The sequence below is a fragment of the Harpia harpyja genome, chromosome 4 (genome assembly GCF_026419915.1).
Source record: "Harpia harpyja isolate bHarHar1 chromosome 4, bHarHar1 primary haplotype, whole genome shotgun sequence".
Classification (NCBI taxonomy): domain Eukaryota; kingdom Metazoa; phylum Chordata; class Aves; order Accipitriformes; family Accipitridae; genus Harpia; species Harpia harpyja.
The window spans coordinates 50,863,054-50,876,647 of NC_068943.1; the positions used below are offsets into that span (position 1 = coordinate 50,863,054).

A 13,594-nucleotide genomic window follows, 5' to 3' on the forward strand; every position below is an offset into this window, starting at 1 on the left:
GCAGCAAGTACGTACTAAATGTAAATAAGTTTTAAAACTTCTGACATAATCACTGACTCTTTGCTTAAGATGTCACTGATTTGTGCTTCCCACAACAATGAAGACGAATACAATTGTAAAATACATTGTTCTCTAGAAATATGTTCTGCTGAATAGCTTCAACAACTGCCAAAAAGGTTCAAACTTCTCCATATATTTACCAGTGAACTAGGCATATGGATATTTTGGCATTTTTACTACGTCATTCTTGTGTGAAGATAAAAAGCAGTCCAAGATTATTGTACAACTTATCACCTAGACCGATGGTAAGGCCTATCACAGTTCAAAGAAAGCATCTGCTCGCTGGCCTAAGTAACATGGGGTTTTTTAAACCATTACATACTAGCCCAGTCACTCAAGCCAGCATGCTGGGAAAAATGGTTCTCTTTCAAGTGAAACTGGCAACAGAGTTGTAGAAGCCTGTACAAGAAAAAGTGGATGTACACCAAAGGGCGTGCACATTCCTAGGAAGGAAGTGAAAAGAAGAAAAGAAAATTATCTATGTAAGTGACATAGCCTCAATATGAGGGAACTGAAAAATACAGTGGTAATAGGTAGGGAAAGAGATATATTATTTCATGTTTAATCCTGATTAACTTTAATGCAATATTAAATAGTCCTACAGATTCCTGGGAGTATTTTGACACTCCTTTTCTCCACAACAGTTGAAAGAAATACAGTCTTGATAAAAGTGTAATTCAACTGTAGTCGCTTAAACTCAATTTATTTAGAAAGAATTAGAGCATTCTTCCTCTAATTGGAAAAAAAAAAAAATCATTACTCCCACTTTGTTCCAACTTTACTCAAAATTATATCACAGAGTTTTATAAAGATAAGAAATGACCTATATCGCACCCCTCCACCTACTGTTGCCTGGGGTGGGGAAATCCTAAACCAGCAGCTAAGGCACAGAATGGTTACTGCAATAAAATATATAGCAGTGCCCAAAACAAAGCACAACCAGTGCCCGCATCAATGCACTGTGAGGTTAGATAGCAAAAGAGAATGAAAAAAATTAAAGGGATACTGTCAAGGCATTTAGTATTTAAAATTATCTGTTCTAACAGTCATCTTGTTTGGACCACTTCACTCGTGAGGTGTCTGAAAGGTATGGATTATTTTAGTTTAAAATCAAACATTTTTGCAGTTCCTTGCTCCTTAGGTGAGAGGGAACAAGATTAAAAAAATTTTTTTTTTTTTCTTAGATAACAATGGACATATTCTATGATTCTATGATACATATCTTAAAATTTATTTCTGAAATCCTTAAGGGTTCGGTACTTTTACAATTAGTTTAACAACCTGAGAGCCTCTAAAATAAACATACATACATGTGTGCACCTATTTATATATTTAAAATATAAATATATGCACACCATTATAGAAAAAATATAGAGACAATGATTATGTTCAGTCATATATGTAAAGAACCTTCACATTCAGTTTTACTGACAGAGTGTAAATTAGATAAACTTTAAAAAAAAAAGTAAGCATTTGGAAAAGCATTTAAAAAAAAAAGTAAGCATTATTTGCCAATAATGGCTACCTGTTTAATTATGTATTGAAGAATACATCATAAAACGATTTTCAAGTTCTGTCCGTTATTCAATTTTTAACATATTTTTAGTTTTAGAATTCATATTCATACTGATCTTGGAAATAACAGAAAAAAAATGTTAAAAAAATGTATATCACCACCACTACAAAGCACCCCTACAATCCAGATCAGTCTGGAAATTCTTACAACTTTTATTTAATTTTGACTTCAACAACTAGCCGCTAGAAGAAGACAACTATTCAAGCTAAGCAACACACCTTTTAAGTACTATTCATTACAAACCATGTACTTAGAGGGTTTTTTTAGTAAAACGTTCTCTTCACTTACAAACTTTTTCACAAACAGGAACTCCAAGGAATAAAAAACTCAGCCGACAAGCGGCATAGAGGGCTGAAGAATGCCCAGAATGAAAATTCATAGCTAGCCTTCCTTCTTCTCAACAGAATGTAAAAACAGTAAACTGCCTCTGGGGAATGAAGGAGTATTCAATTTTCCATTTAGGACAGAAAAAAGGAACTCAGTAGCTTTGTGGCTACCTGTTCTGTAACACCACTCTACCACACTACTCTTTGGATAAGAAGAGATAAAAGGGTTAGTTCTGTAGGACTGGAGAAAGTTGGACAATGCTGTAAGAGTTGTATGAACTTCTTCCTATGATTGTATAATCAAATAAGGAATTGTTTACATAGGTGATATTTCAGTTATATAAAACTTCATTCCTCTGCAGGCTCCATCATTTTATCACATAGAAAAAAATGCAATGACCATAAAGATGGAAAACTTCAGTTAAATCTCTGAAGTACTGTAATTGAACATAACACAAATGATTGAGAGCATACGACAAGGCAGGATTCCCTTGGAAATGGAGAAGGCAAAAGGAGAAGATACTTTCTATGAAAAAACTTGGCAAGTATCAAGCAGAAATGCATTGAGACTTCAGAGAGCATGACTCACACTATGGACTTAAGAGATACTAGCAACCTTTATGAATCCACATGAGGGTGATGAGTCCTACAAATGTTTTATAGTCAATAATTTGCCTTCCCAAGACATTGTCATTGAATCAACCAGCAAGATTATCAGGTAGTATTAGCAGAGCCTTTCCTATAGCTTAATACTACTACATGTGTACTCTCTCCCACCTCAGCTGATTAGGTTTGTGCTGGTAATTTTCCATGTTCTTAAAATGAGGAAGTATCCTTCTTTGAACTCCTCAGCTGTTAGGACAGCACTTAGTGTTGCCAATTTGGTACAATTTTAACCTGTTGAACTGTGACTTTTGTGTACAAGTATTTGAATATGAAAGCATATTCACCCTCCCCCACACATAAATTAGGTCAAAGAATCAACTTTTCTGTATCACAGAGAAAGTGATTATATCTAATCACAGCAGCCTGCACATTTGCAATCTTCATTACAGTTTGTACTTTCAGTGGTTTAGGAGGAAACAGGTGTAAGATCATTGCAGACAATGTCTTCAATTTGTTTCTGAGAAACTTCACATATTCCTTAGATGAAAGCCATTAGAACACACTGAATTTGTGCCATACCTGAGAGCTTCTTAACTCACTTCAGAGGTCAAGCAACCATAGCCTATTGCTTTGATTCTCTTTCAAACAAAATATCCTTCAGTTTTTCAGTTGGATTTGGATGCAGTCAGCTTCCAGCATGACCCAAAGCTCACTAGGAAAAACTAAATCTAGGGTCCACAACAAGCCAGTTCTTTTCTAAGAAAAATCCTGATAAGTAAAGCTGGAGGCTTCTCAAGGTGTGAGCAGTGTTTGATCCTTACTGCCAGTACTAAATGCAGGCTTAGTTTTGTGCTGAAAGACCACACCAGAATGGTTTTAACTAACATGCAAATACACATCACCTGCAACACAAAATCAGTCTAGGTTAAGAGGCATTCTTAATAGTTCATTATACTGTTAAAAGCACACTAGAATTAGAGGTGTAACTTACCAATGTACTTCAAATCGCCTCTCTAGGTAACTATCCTTCCAACTCACAGTAAACCAGGTATGATCCTCTTATGTACAGACTAGCCCTTTGATTAATGATTGACTTCCCCAACCAAAAAAACATAATCAAATAGAGATTTTATCTGTACCATAAGTCAATCAAGAGGTGTATGTTTAGTGACTTACATGACTACACTGGACAAAAGCACAGAGTAAGTTGTGTGTCTACATGAAGGCCACATCTTTGCCTAGAAACCAGGTCAAATTCTGCCCTAGAAGCATGCTCTCTGACAAAACACTGATGTGCTTTTTAATAATAAACCACTGGATGTTTTGTATGTACAGCAAGTCAGAAGAAATAGCAGTTTTGAGATAAGCTACTAAATTGTATTTTCTAAGTTTATTTTTAGTATATTTAGCTATATTCTATATTTATATATCCAATTATAAATATAGTACATTTTATATTTACATTTTTAAAGTATATTTATTGTGTGTCAGTGTCTATTTTGCTGGCATGGGCTTTTTTAAGGTTTTGCTTTTTTTTTTTCATTTGGGAGAGCAGGCATGATTCAAAATTTATTTCCCATGTATTTAGGAAGTTTTAACTAATATTCTCAGACCTGATTCTGAGAAATTTGAATAGAGAATGTCATCAGCTGGCACAATGACATACTTAATAATGGAAATCACCGAAAAAACTTCAGCTGATTTAACAAGGATGTTTTAAATCTTTAAATAAAATTGGGCCTTCAAAGCAAATTCCTACTTAATGTTAATCACATATTATTTATTTATATATAAATCAGGTGAGAAAACTCAAACCTGTGCTTAAACCCAAGGCTTCTTTATTTCATTTAGCAAAATAAACACTTGTTAAAGTTAACTTACATCCAAGACTAAGATAAAAGTAGATTTGTCATGTTGAAAACCACAAATGTAGACTTTTTTCTTTTAACTTTCACTTTACTGAAATTAAGAAGTAGCTTCTCATTCAAAACTCTTCAACATCCTACAAAATCTTTCACCTTAACCCCTTGAAAGAAGGCACTGTGAGATTAATTGCATATTATTAGTTAAAGACAGCCTTCAAATATATTTCCTTAATGCCTCCCTACACAGAAACAACTACCTTCAACAGCACAGAGGTCTCCTGGAGGTTCTAGGGGAAAGGATAGAAATCAGTCCATTCCAGGCTCTCTGCTGGAGAAGTAAAAGACTCAGTATCAGAGAACTTGCCAGTGGTGGCACATGTGATGGCAGTTAAAGCCTTTCAAGTAAAAGTCTGCAAAACAGGAAGCTTTGCAGATTTCTGAAAAATTTCCACATGGACCTCATGTACTTGATCACAACTGTGTGTTCTTTCAGGTTTCTATAGGAGGTAGGAGAACAACCTTGTTTTCTTCTGCAGGAGGATGAAATTAAATTTGTTGTATGAGCTCATCTGAGAGTATATGGGACTGAATAATATAATCTGTTTGCACTCATTCAGACCCTAATGAGAAGGCACCCAGAGGCAGCTATGTGTATATTTGATTCCTCAACAAAGTCAAATATCCTTTGCTAATGTGACATTCTTTCTCATGGTATTAAACCATCCATTTTAGTTGGGGTGAAAAGATTCATTTCTAGTTCTCCTTCCCCCAGAAAAAGACCTGAACTGTCACATCTTGTTCCACAGATACTCAATTTGTAGTACAGCACATACATGAAACCACATTCTTGGATGCACTGAGCCTCTGTCCTCAGGTGACAGTTTATACTTGTGCAGTAACCAACGTTTTTCCCACGTGGAAATGCCCCCCTGCTACCCCAAATATGGTCTGCTTGCACAGTTTTCGGAGACTAATTAATGCTTTTCAATAGCCCTCATTGCTGTTTGAGCCCATCTGGGTAGCAAAAAATATATGTACATTTCTCTCTGTGGGTGTTACAAAGAGCTGGCTGTTTTGAAGTCCTGGATTTACAGCTTTCCAAATTCTAGCCTCCACTCACATTTTTTTTTTTTTGTAGATTTACTTTTTTGTGGATTAACTATGTTATTCCTTTGTCCAAGGAGATCCTTGTGCTATGAAGAGAAAGATAGAACTGTTCTTTAAAAATAATTACTCTAATTCTAAAAAATGTATGAGCTGTTTTTACGAAAGCATAAATGTACACGATGATCAACCATAGCATATGGGAATAGTTGAAAAAAGCTGTACAAAGCAGGGAAAAGAAGGAAGAAAAAGGAGAACTGTTAGAAGTTGTATTAAATATGTTTACTATGCCAATAGTTTATAGGTCAAAGAAGAATTGATTTCTTAGTAGTAGCAGCATCTCACCTTTCAGCTGTTATTTGAGACTGAAAGTATACCTTCAGTTGATACAGGTTTGTTGGGTTTTTTTAAGTTAAAAACAAAGCAGCTGAGTTTTTAAAGCAAAACCAGTTTCTGAACAGGATAAATTAACAGAACAAGTATATTTGATATGTTCAACTCACAAATATAAAAGAAGAACAGATAATCTAAAGATAATGCCTATTAAGAAATAAAATAAACATACTTATTCCAACCCAGTATTTCTAGATCTCTGACAAGACAGGAGTAGTATTCTGGTGGCCGTGGTATATGCAGGTCTTCTGTATTCTTTAAAGCAATTTCCTGTTTAAAAGAACATTAAAAACATCATTAAGAGAGATTTCAATATTTTTGCATCTATTTACTCATGTGACTTTTGCAATTCATTCAAAAATATTAAGCTTATGTAAAATTAACTGTACACTGCATTTGTTTTGTTATAGCCTCCAGCTAAAGCAGACAAAGAAGCTGTTTGGTAAATTACTTCAGATACTGGTAATGAAAACATCTGCAATTTAAAAAAACCCCACAGATGTTGACAACATAGTCTTCAGATGCAAATATCAAATGTGCCTCTTTTTCAGCTAATAAATTTGAAGTCAAGCATCTTGACTGAAAGAACATTGCAAAAAAAGTTCTATTAAGCCCACAGCTGTCTCCTGGGCTCCACAGCCACAAAAGATGACACATATATGAAATCCCCCACATTATTTTTAAGTAGCTATATACAACTTTATATAGCAATTAAAAAAAAAAGTCAGTTTCTCAGTTTTAACATCATAGGATCCCAGAGAATAAGTTTTGATATAGACACTCATCAAGTATGTCATGATGCCTCAAGAAGAAATTTTTATCAAAAAAGTAATGCCACATGACAAAGAAAAACAAAACCAAACTATATGTTCCACATTTGTGTTGTGCTACTTGTTCTTTAAAAGTGTACTTAAGTTAAAATTATGCTTACAGGACAAATAAATAATAAAATTTATAATAAAATTATTAATAATTTAAAATAAAATAAATTTAAATAAGTGAAATAATAAATAGAATTAATAATAAAATCAGTGTAACAATCATTTCTGCCCAGTTCTCCCACAGCATCTTCTGTTGTTTTTACTATCTGCACTGAGGATCACTATTTTACTATTTTGAATGCATTATACTTTCATTGCATTCTCACTTTCTGAGTGCTTGTGTATCCAGGCAAATAGATTGGAATAACTATTGTGAAATATTCCAAAATAGCCACATGTAGACATTCTTTATTCAGTCCTATTCCAAGCGCCTTTGCCTGGTTTAGTGGAATCCAGTTTGGCAGGGATTGAACCAATACTGAGGAAAGGCATTCCCAGTATAGAGCAGTAGCGTAATACCAGGGGGCGCATTTTTGTTGTTGTTTTGAAGAATACTTGCTGTGTTTTATTTCTAAGTAGGTTGTATGCCAGTATTCTTTACCAAGAATGCTCATAGGATAATGTTTTACTAACAGACAAGAAATTGTCAGTTTCATGTTGTTAACTAAAGATTTTGCTACTCTTCAATCCCAGATTAGAAAAAACTTAAAAAAAAAATAAACAAACAAGTCTCTGAACTATAAAAAAAAAAAGCTTTCTGCATTTATTGGTCAAGTTGTCACACAGGTGAAAGCACCTTCAGCAATCCACTGACTGTATAATCCTTTGTGTGGCTATAATCCTTCTTTACTATTTGGACAATACCAGAAATTCCAAGAAAATCACTGTAAAGAGGATGGCTCTATACTGAGATCCCTTGCCAGGATTTTAATTTTTCTATAACACTTCAATTTCCAGAGAGTAGTCACTTAAAATCCTGTCACTAAAAATATTACATGAACAGCATACATACAAAATCACCTCTTCTTAAAGAAAACCATAAATTCATCCACCAAACAGTAAACTGTAAAAAACCTGAAAGTGAAGCCCAAAGCTATAAGAAGATCCCATCTCCCACATATATATTCTGTCACTTACCAAAATAGTTTTCAGCTCCACCATAAAACTGACAAGATCTGGACAGCTGTGCAACCTCTGGAGGGAACACAGTATCAGTTCCTTTTCTTAAACTCATAACTTTTAGCAGTAAACAATTTCAGTCTATCTATTTTTCTAGTATTGTCAAACCAACTAACATAAAAAACCCCAACCGCATACCACATGTTTAAATATTTCTATCACAGAACACATCTCCCAAAGTACAGGAAACTTTACTGAAAATTAACCATCACCTTCATCACATCATGTCACATTACACATTTATATAGTTTATGAAGACTTTACACTTTATGTATTTATGAACACTTTAGTCTTCACCAATGAGAACAGAAGCTTTAGAATCACTCAAAAACGTTTCTTAGTTCGTTACATTTTCTTCAGGAACTCTCCAGACCCGTCTGCTTTTAGATGCTGTACATGATTAAGGATCCCTGTCTATCTTCAGATGTGGTACATATTTACACTTCTGTTTCCTCAGCTCTGTAGCTCTGGTTACTCAAAACCCTTGGGGTGCCCAGTCCGTGAGATACAGTGTCTCAACTAGAAGGTGTGGCAAAGATGCCTTCTTAGAAGCAAAATACTCTTTGTGACTGCAGGGCTGTTGTACCCTTGCTCCAAAGTTCTTTCTGGATAGGGAGGTTTAACTTAGATTCCTTGACTGTCTACAACACAGAATGAGCTAGATCTATCAATAATTAATGTGAATTCTCTTCTTTGCATTATAAACAGTTTGTAAAAAATAAATATATAAAAAAAGGAAAAAAAAAGGAAAAACAAAATCTGTTTCTGAGATATTAAAGAAAAATTCCAGTAAAATGTCAGCAGCCATTTATTAAAAATTGTTCTATCTCAATCTTCAAAAAAATAAAATAATTTACTAAATTCTATCCCTCTCTCTAGATTGACCTGCAAATTCTCAAGCATTTCAAAATAAATCTTGCCTATACAATGAGAGTTCTTTAACACTTTTAGAATAGGTGTACAAGTATAAGCTTCTCAGAATTATTATAAATATACATTAAACAGAAACAGTTTTAAAAGTTGTATACCTGCTTTAAAATATGCTGATATCCATGCAGTATCTTCTTTAGGTGCCAGCTACACTCTATCCTAGACAAACAGTATTTTATATAAATTTTAAATACACAGTACATGATTTTTAGAAGAGATCAGAAAGTCTGCTACACAACAACATAAAAAATTTTCTTTAAAAAAATGAAGTAAACAATACTTCAGTTTGAGTTTCATATTCAAAGTTATTTAAAACTTTCAAATGTCACTATCCCAAAGCCTATTAAAAATTAAGCATTTACCTACAAAAGCCTGTTCTTTGCTGAAGACAACAACATAATTCTTGCAAGCTAATATGACTTCATAAAATATACCAATATTTAAAAATGATATCCTGAAAATGTCAAAGTTACGTATAATGCAGTTTTAAGTATCCAACCTAGAAATTAATAAAGCTATCGAATACCACATCTGTTCACAGTTCAGAGCAGACTGGCCTAGGCAAAAGTACGGAATACAATGTTAAAGACTAATCCATGCATGTGTGCATACACACAATACACCCCCCCCCCAAATTACTATGATAAACACAGTATTAAGAACTGAGTTTTTAAAGAAAAGTTGGGTAACGCAAATCAATACGTATTAACAGGAAAGAGAAAATGAAGTTAAAAAAACCTATGCTAACCATCAAGTACATAACTGCTTAAATTTACAACTTTGCACCAAATTTTCTGTTTCCGAAATGGTGACATATAAATAATCTGATTTAAATGAACATGTTTTTTTCCCAAGTACATTTATTTATATATAAATACAACCAATTAATTACAACAGGTTTCAAAGTTAATTAACAACAAAATATTTTGATATAGGCAATGTTTATTGTCAGTGTTTATTAACACTGATGCTGTACAATTTTGCTGCAAGGTTAAGCTGAAACCAGTAAGAATTAATTACCAACACTGATAATGGAAAAAAGAATAATTCATATGCATATCCATCATTGCTTTTATCAAAATAAACTCTTGTTACATACACTTACAAATTGCTTTCATAAAACTATCTTACCTTGCATTTTTCAGTTGAAAATCCATTGGTAACAGTATCCTGATATGGAAGTCTCTACCCTTGAAAATAAACATTTAGTTAATAGGAAGGTCAGCAAAGAAAAATATTACACACTTGTGGGAAGCATTCTCCATAAGATCAGCTTCTAAGAAACAAAGTTTGTCTTATCTGACTTTCAGGAATATTATTCAGAATTTCTTTATTTAGGAGAAAGCAGCATGAGTGACAGGTAGAAATAAGCTGATTTTAATTCTGAAGTTGAAATACTCTTGACCTCTAACTCACAGAATTCAGTAAAAACACTTCAGTGCACATTTCGTAAAGACAAAAATAACACCTTTCAGAAGAAAAATAAACATTATCCAAATCTAGACAAAACCAAGAAATATAATTTAATCCAGGTCATGATGAAGTACATGAAAGTCTGTCTTCAACTCAAGAAAAAGTCAAACCTGACTCTTATCATAAAAGCACTACACTGAAAAGGAACTTGGGCACTCATCCACAACACATTTCAGCAAGGTTTTAGAAACTGTAAACAAAAACAATCCCAAGTACATTAATGTAATTTTTCTTCCTGTTAGTGCAATCCATATGGGGCAGTTCCTAAATGCCACATACTTATATTTTCAATTATTGTCCCTATTTGTGATCCTCCTTCTACTTTCTTAAGGGATGATCAAAATAAAACTGAAATGAAGGTTTGCAAGTAGGTTTAATTCCTCCCTGAACCGAAGACAGTGGTTAACTCCTCTCACAATTTTTATTCCAGAGCAGCATACCTTGAATTATGTCCACGAATTCTGAAATTCCTTCAGCAGGAAGTTAAGAACAAACCCAGATTTCCTCCTGTGATTAGATGAGTGATACAGTGGATGCTTTATCTCAATTTCAGAAAGGCCTTTAATACTGTTTCCCATAACATTCTCATAGACAAACTGAAGAAGGATGAACTGGATAAGCTGACGGTGAGGTGGACTGAAAACCCACAGAACTGCTGGGCTCAAAGGGTTGTGACCAGCAGGACAAAGTCCAGCAGGAAGGCCCCGGACTAACTGCACACCAGGGGTCAGTCCTGGGGCCAACACTATTTGACCTTCACTAGTGACCTGGACGATGGGACAGGATGCACCCTCACTCAGCAAGTTGGCAGAGGATACAAAACTGGGAGGAGTAGTTGATAGACCATGTGATTGTGCTACCATTCAGAGGGACTTCAACAGGCTGAGGAAATGGGCTGACAGGAAACTCAAGAAAGGAAAGTGCAAAGTCTTGCAGCAGGAGAGGATTCAGCCCATGCACCAGCACGTGCTGGTGACTGACCAGCTAGAGAGCACCTCTGCAGAAAAGGACCTGGTGGTCCTCATGGATGCGACGTTGACCCTGAGCCAGCAATGCACCCTTGCAGCAAAGAAGGCCAAGAGCCTCATGTGCTGGATTAGGCAAAGCATTTCCATCAGGTCAAGGGGGTGACCCTTCCCCTCTGGTCAGCGCTGGCGAGGCACACCAGGAGTGCTGGGTCCCCAGTACAAGAAAGGCACGGACATACTGGGGTTAGTCCAGTGAAGAGCTATGAAGTTGAGTAAGAGCTTAAAACATTTCTCATACGAGGAGAGACTGAGGGAGCTCAACTGGTTAGCCTGGAGAAAAGAAGGCTCAGGGGGCACCTTGCCAGTGTGTACAAATACCTGATGGAGGACGACTAGAGAAGGTATAGCCAGACTCTGAGTGACACACTGCCAGGATGAGAGGCAATGGGTACAAGTTGAAACACAGGAAATTTCACCTAAATGCAATGAAAAAAACTCAGTGAGGGTAGTCAAACAATGGAACAGGCTGCCCGAGATGTCACGTGGTCTCCGTGCTTGGAGATATTAAAAAACAGACTGGACATGGTCTAGAGCAACCTGCTCCAGCTGACCCTACTAGAGGACCTCCAGAGGTTCCTTTCAACCTCAGTGTTTCTGTGATGCTCACAAGCAAAAACAAGATACCTGTTTCAGAGCTGAATATAGCCCATTGGCACATCAGTTGCTTCCAAACTCCTCCAAATCTGATGTTTACTGGACGCTTAAATTAAGCGCATAACCTCAGACTTTGCTACATTACGGCCTTAGCCCTAACCAAAAAATCACATCTGAGAACAGATGTTCACACTTGCATCTTAACCTTCCCATTACTTCCAGGACGTGTTCTAACACACAGGGTGTTTCAAAAGTTGCAGCTTTGAGAGTAATGCAAATATAAACACATGCTTGCACATGTCTTGTGAAAGTTGAATACAAGAGTCACCAAACACCTTGCTGAATTTTGACTGCAAAACTACATTTTTGAAAATGCAAAATGTCTTTTGACTTTTACTTATTTTTATAGGTAGAAAATCCCATGCTATTTCTAAATGAAAATACACCTGCTAAGAGCTGTTTCTGCGATCTGTATGCACGTGCCTGTGTGATATTTTAATGAGCCATGGCTGTAGCTTCACTGCTCTGATGGCAAAGTTGGCTTACGAGCATCCACTCTCAACCTGTCTGAGGTGCTGTTCTTCTCCCGGCACTGCAATTTACCAGATCCTCAGAGAGATGATGCAGCTACTTAAACTGAAACCTCACAAACACGGTAAGTGAAAGGAAAATACCCACCATTAGTCATTTGCTTCAACCTTTACCCTAGGCCCAGAGTGCAGGCACATCGAATCTGCCCCACCAAAAAAACATTTGCCAGCACAAGTCCAGCCCACAAGTCATCAGCGAGACCGCGCCGCCAAAAGAAGAGCAATTCCGCGGGCACAAACAGCGCACACCCGCGGGATCGCGGCCTGGGCGCCTCTCCACAGCCCCCTCACGGCACACGGCAGGGAACCGGGCGCAGGAAGGCGGCGAGTGCCGAGGTGCCCTGCTACACCGTGCCCCCCCTCCCAGCCCCGGCGCTTCCTGCTTCACAAACCCGGCGGCTCCGCGCTCGGCCGGGAAGCCGCCGGCCCGGCATAGGGGCGAGGCGGGAAGCGCCCCCCCCCTCCACCCCGCCCCCACCCGGCTGACGGGGGCTGCCCGCCAGCGCAGGCCTTGGAGAGAGCGGGAGAGGGGGGGAGGCTGACGCGGTGTAACGGCCGCCGACCAAGCGGCGGCGCGGGCTCCGGTACCTGCGCGGTGACGAAGCCCTCGTAGGCCGTCCCCTCCCGGTTCTGAGGCAGCAGCAGCGGGCACTGGCGAAGCAAGGCCCCCGAGCCCGTCATGCCGCGTCGCTCCTTCCCTCCCGCACGACCGTTCGAATCCGACGCGCCGCCGGGTGACGCCCCGCCCCCGGCGGCAGACGGCGCACGCGCCTGAGGGGGGGGGGGGGGCGCGTGCCGACCGTTACCGGAGGGGGGCAGTCCTGCGGAGGCGCCCGCGGCGGGGAGCAGCCGGTAGAACTGTGAGGATGCACGGCTTCTCAGGAGCCGAGCCGGGCTGCGGACCAGCCCCGGGGTTTCCTCACGCGTTAGCGCGTTCTGAGGGCACGAGCGCCCTGGGCTAAGGAGAACCGTCGAGCAAGGCTCTAAATACGCAGCTGGCTGCGCCAAGCAGGTTGAAGTGCCACCCAAAGCAAGGCAAGGGTTTACTT

At 38.0% G+C, this 13,594-nt stretch overlaps 1 protein-coding gene across 4 annotated transcripts in view; it reads right to left on the minus strand.

Annotated features, from left to right (window-relative positions):
* FANCL (FA complementation group L) overlaps nucleotides 1–13,283 on the minus strand; it is a 32,686-nt gene extending 19,403 nt beyond the window's left edge. Inside the window, exons 1-5 of one of the 4 annotated variants that reach the window (XM_052784002.1) lie at nucleotides 13,134–13,283; nucleotides 9,992–10,045; nucleotides 8,959–9,019; nucleotides 7,889–7,945; nucleotides 6,103–6,200 (exon numbers count right to left, since the gene is read on the minus strand). In XM_052784002.1, the coding sequence (XP_052639962.1) occupies nucleotides 6,103–6,200; nucleotides 7,889–7,945; nucleotides 8,959–9,019; nucleotides 9,992–10,017 (242 nt within the window). In that variant the 5' untranslated portion in view covers nucleotides 10,018–10,045; nucleotides 13,134–13,283. Of the gene's footprint in view, nucleotides 1–6,102; nucleotides 6,201–7,888; nucleotides 7,946–8,958; nucleotides 9,020–9,991; nucleotides 10,051–13,133 lie in introns of all 4 variants that reach the window. The other 3 variants (XM_052784000.1, XM_052784001.1, XM_052784003.1) reach the window with 3 other exon arrangements.
* Between the last annotated feature and the right edge of the window lie 311 nt (nucleotides 13,284–13,594).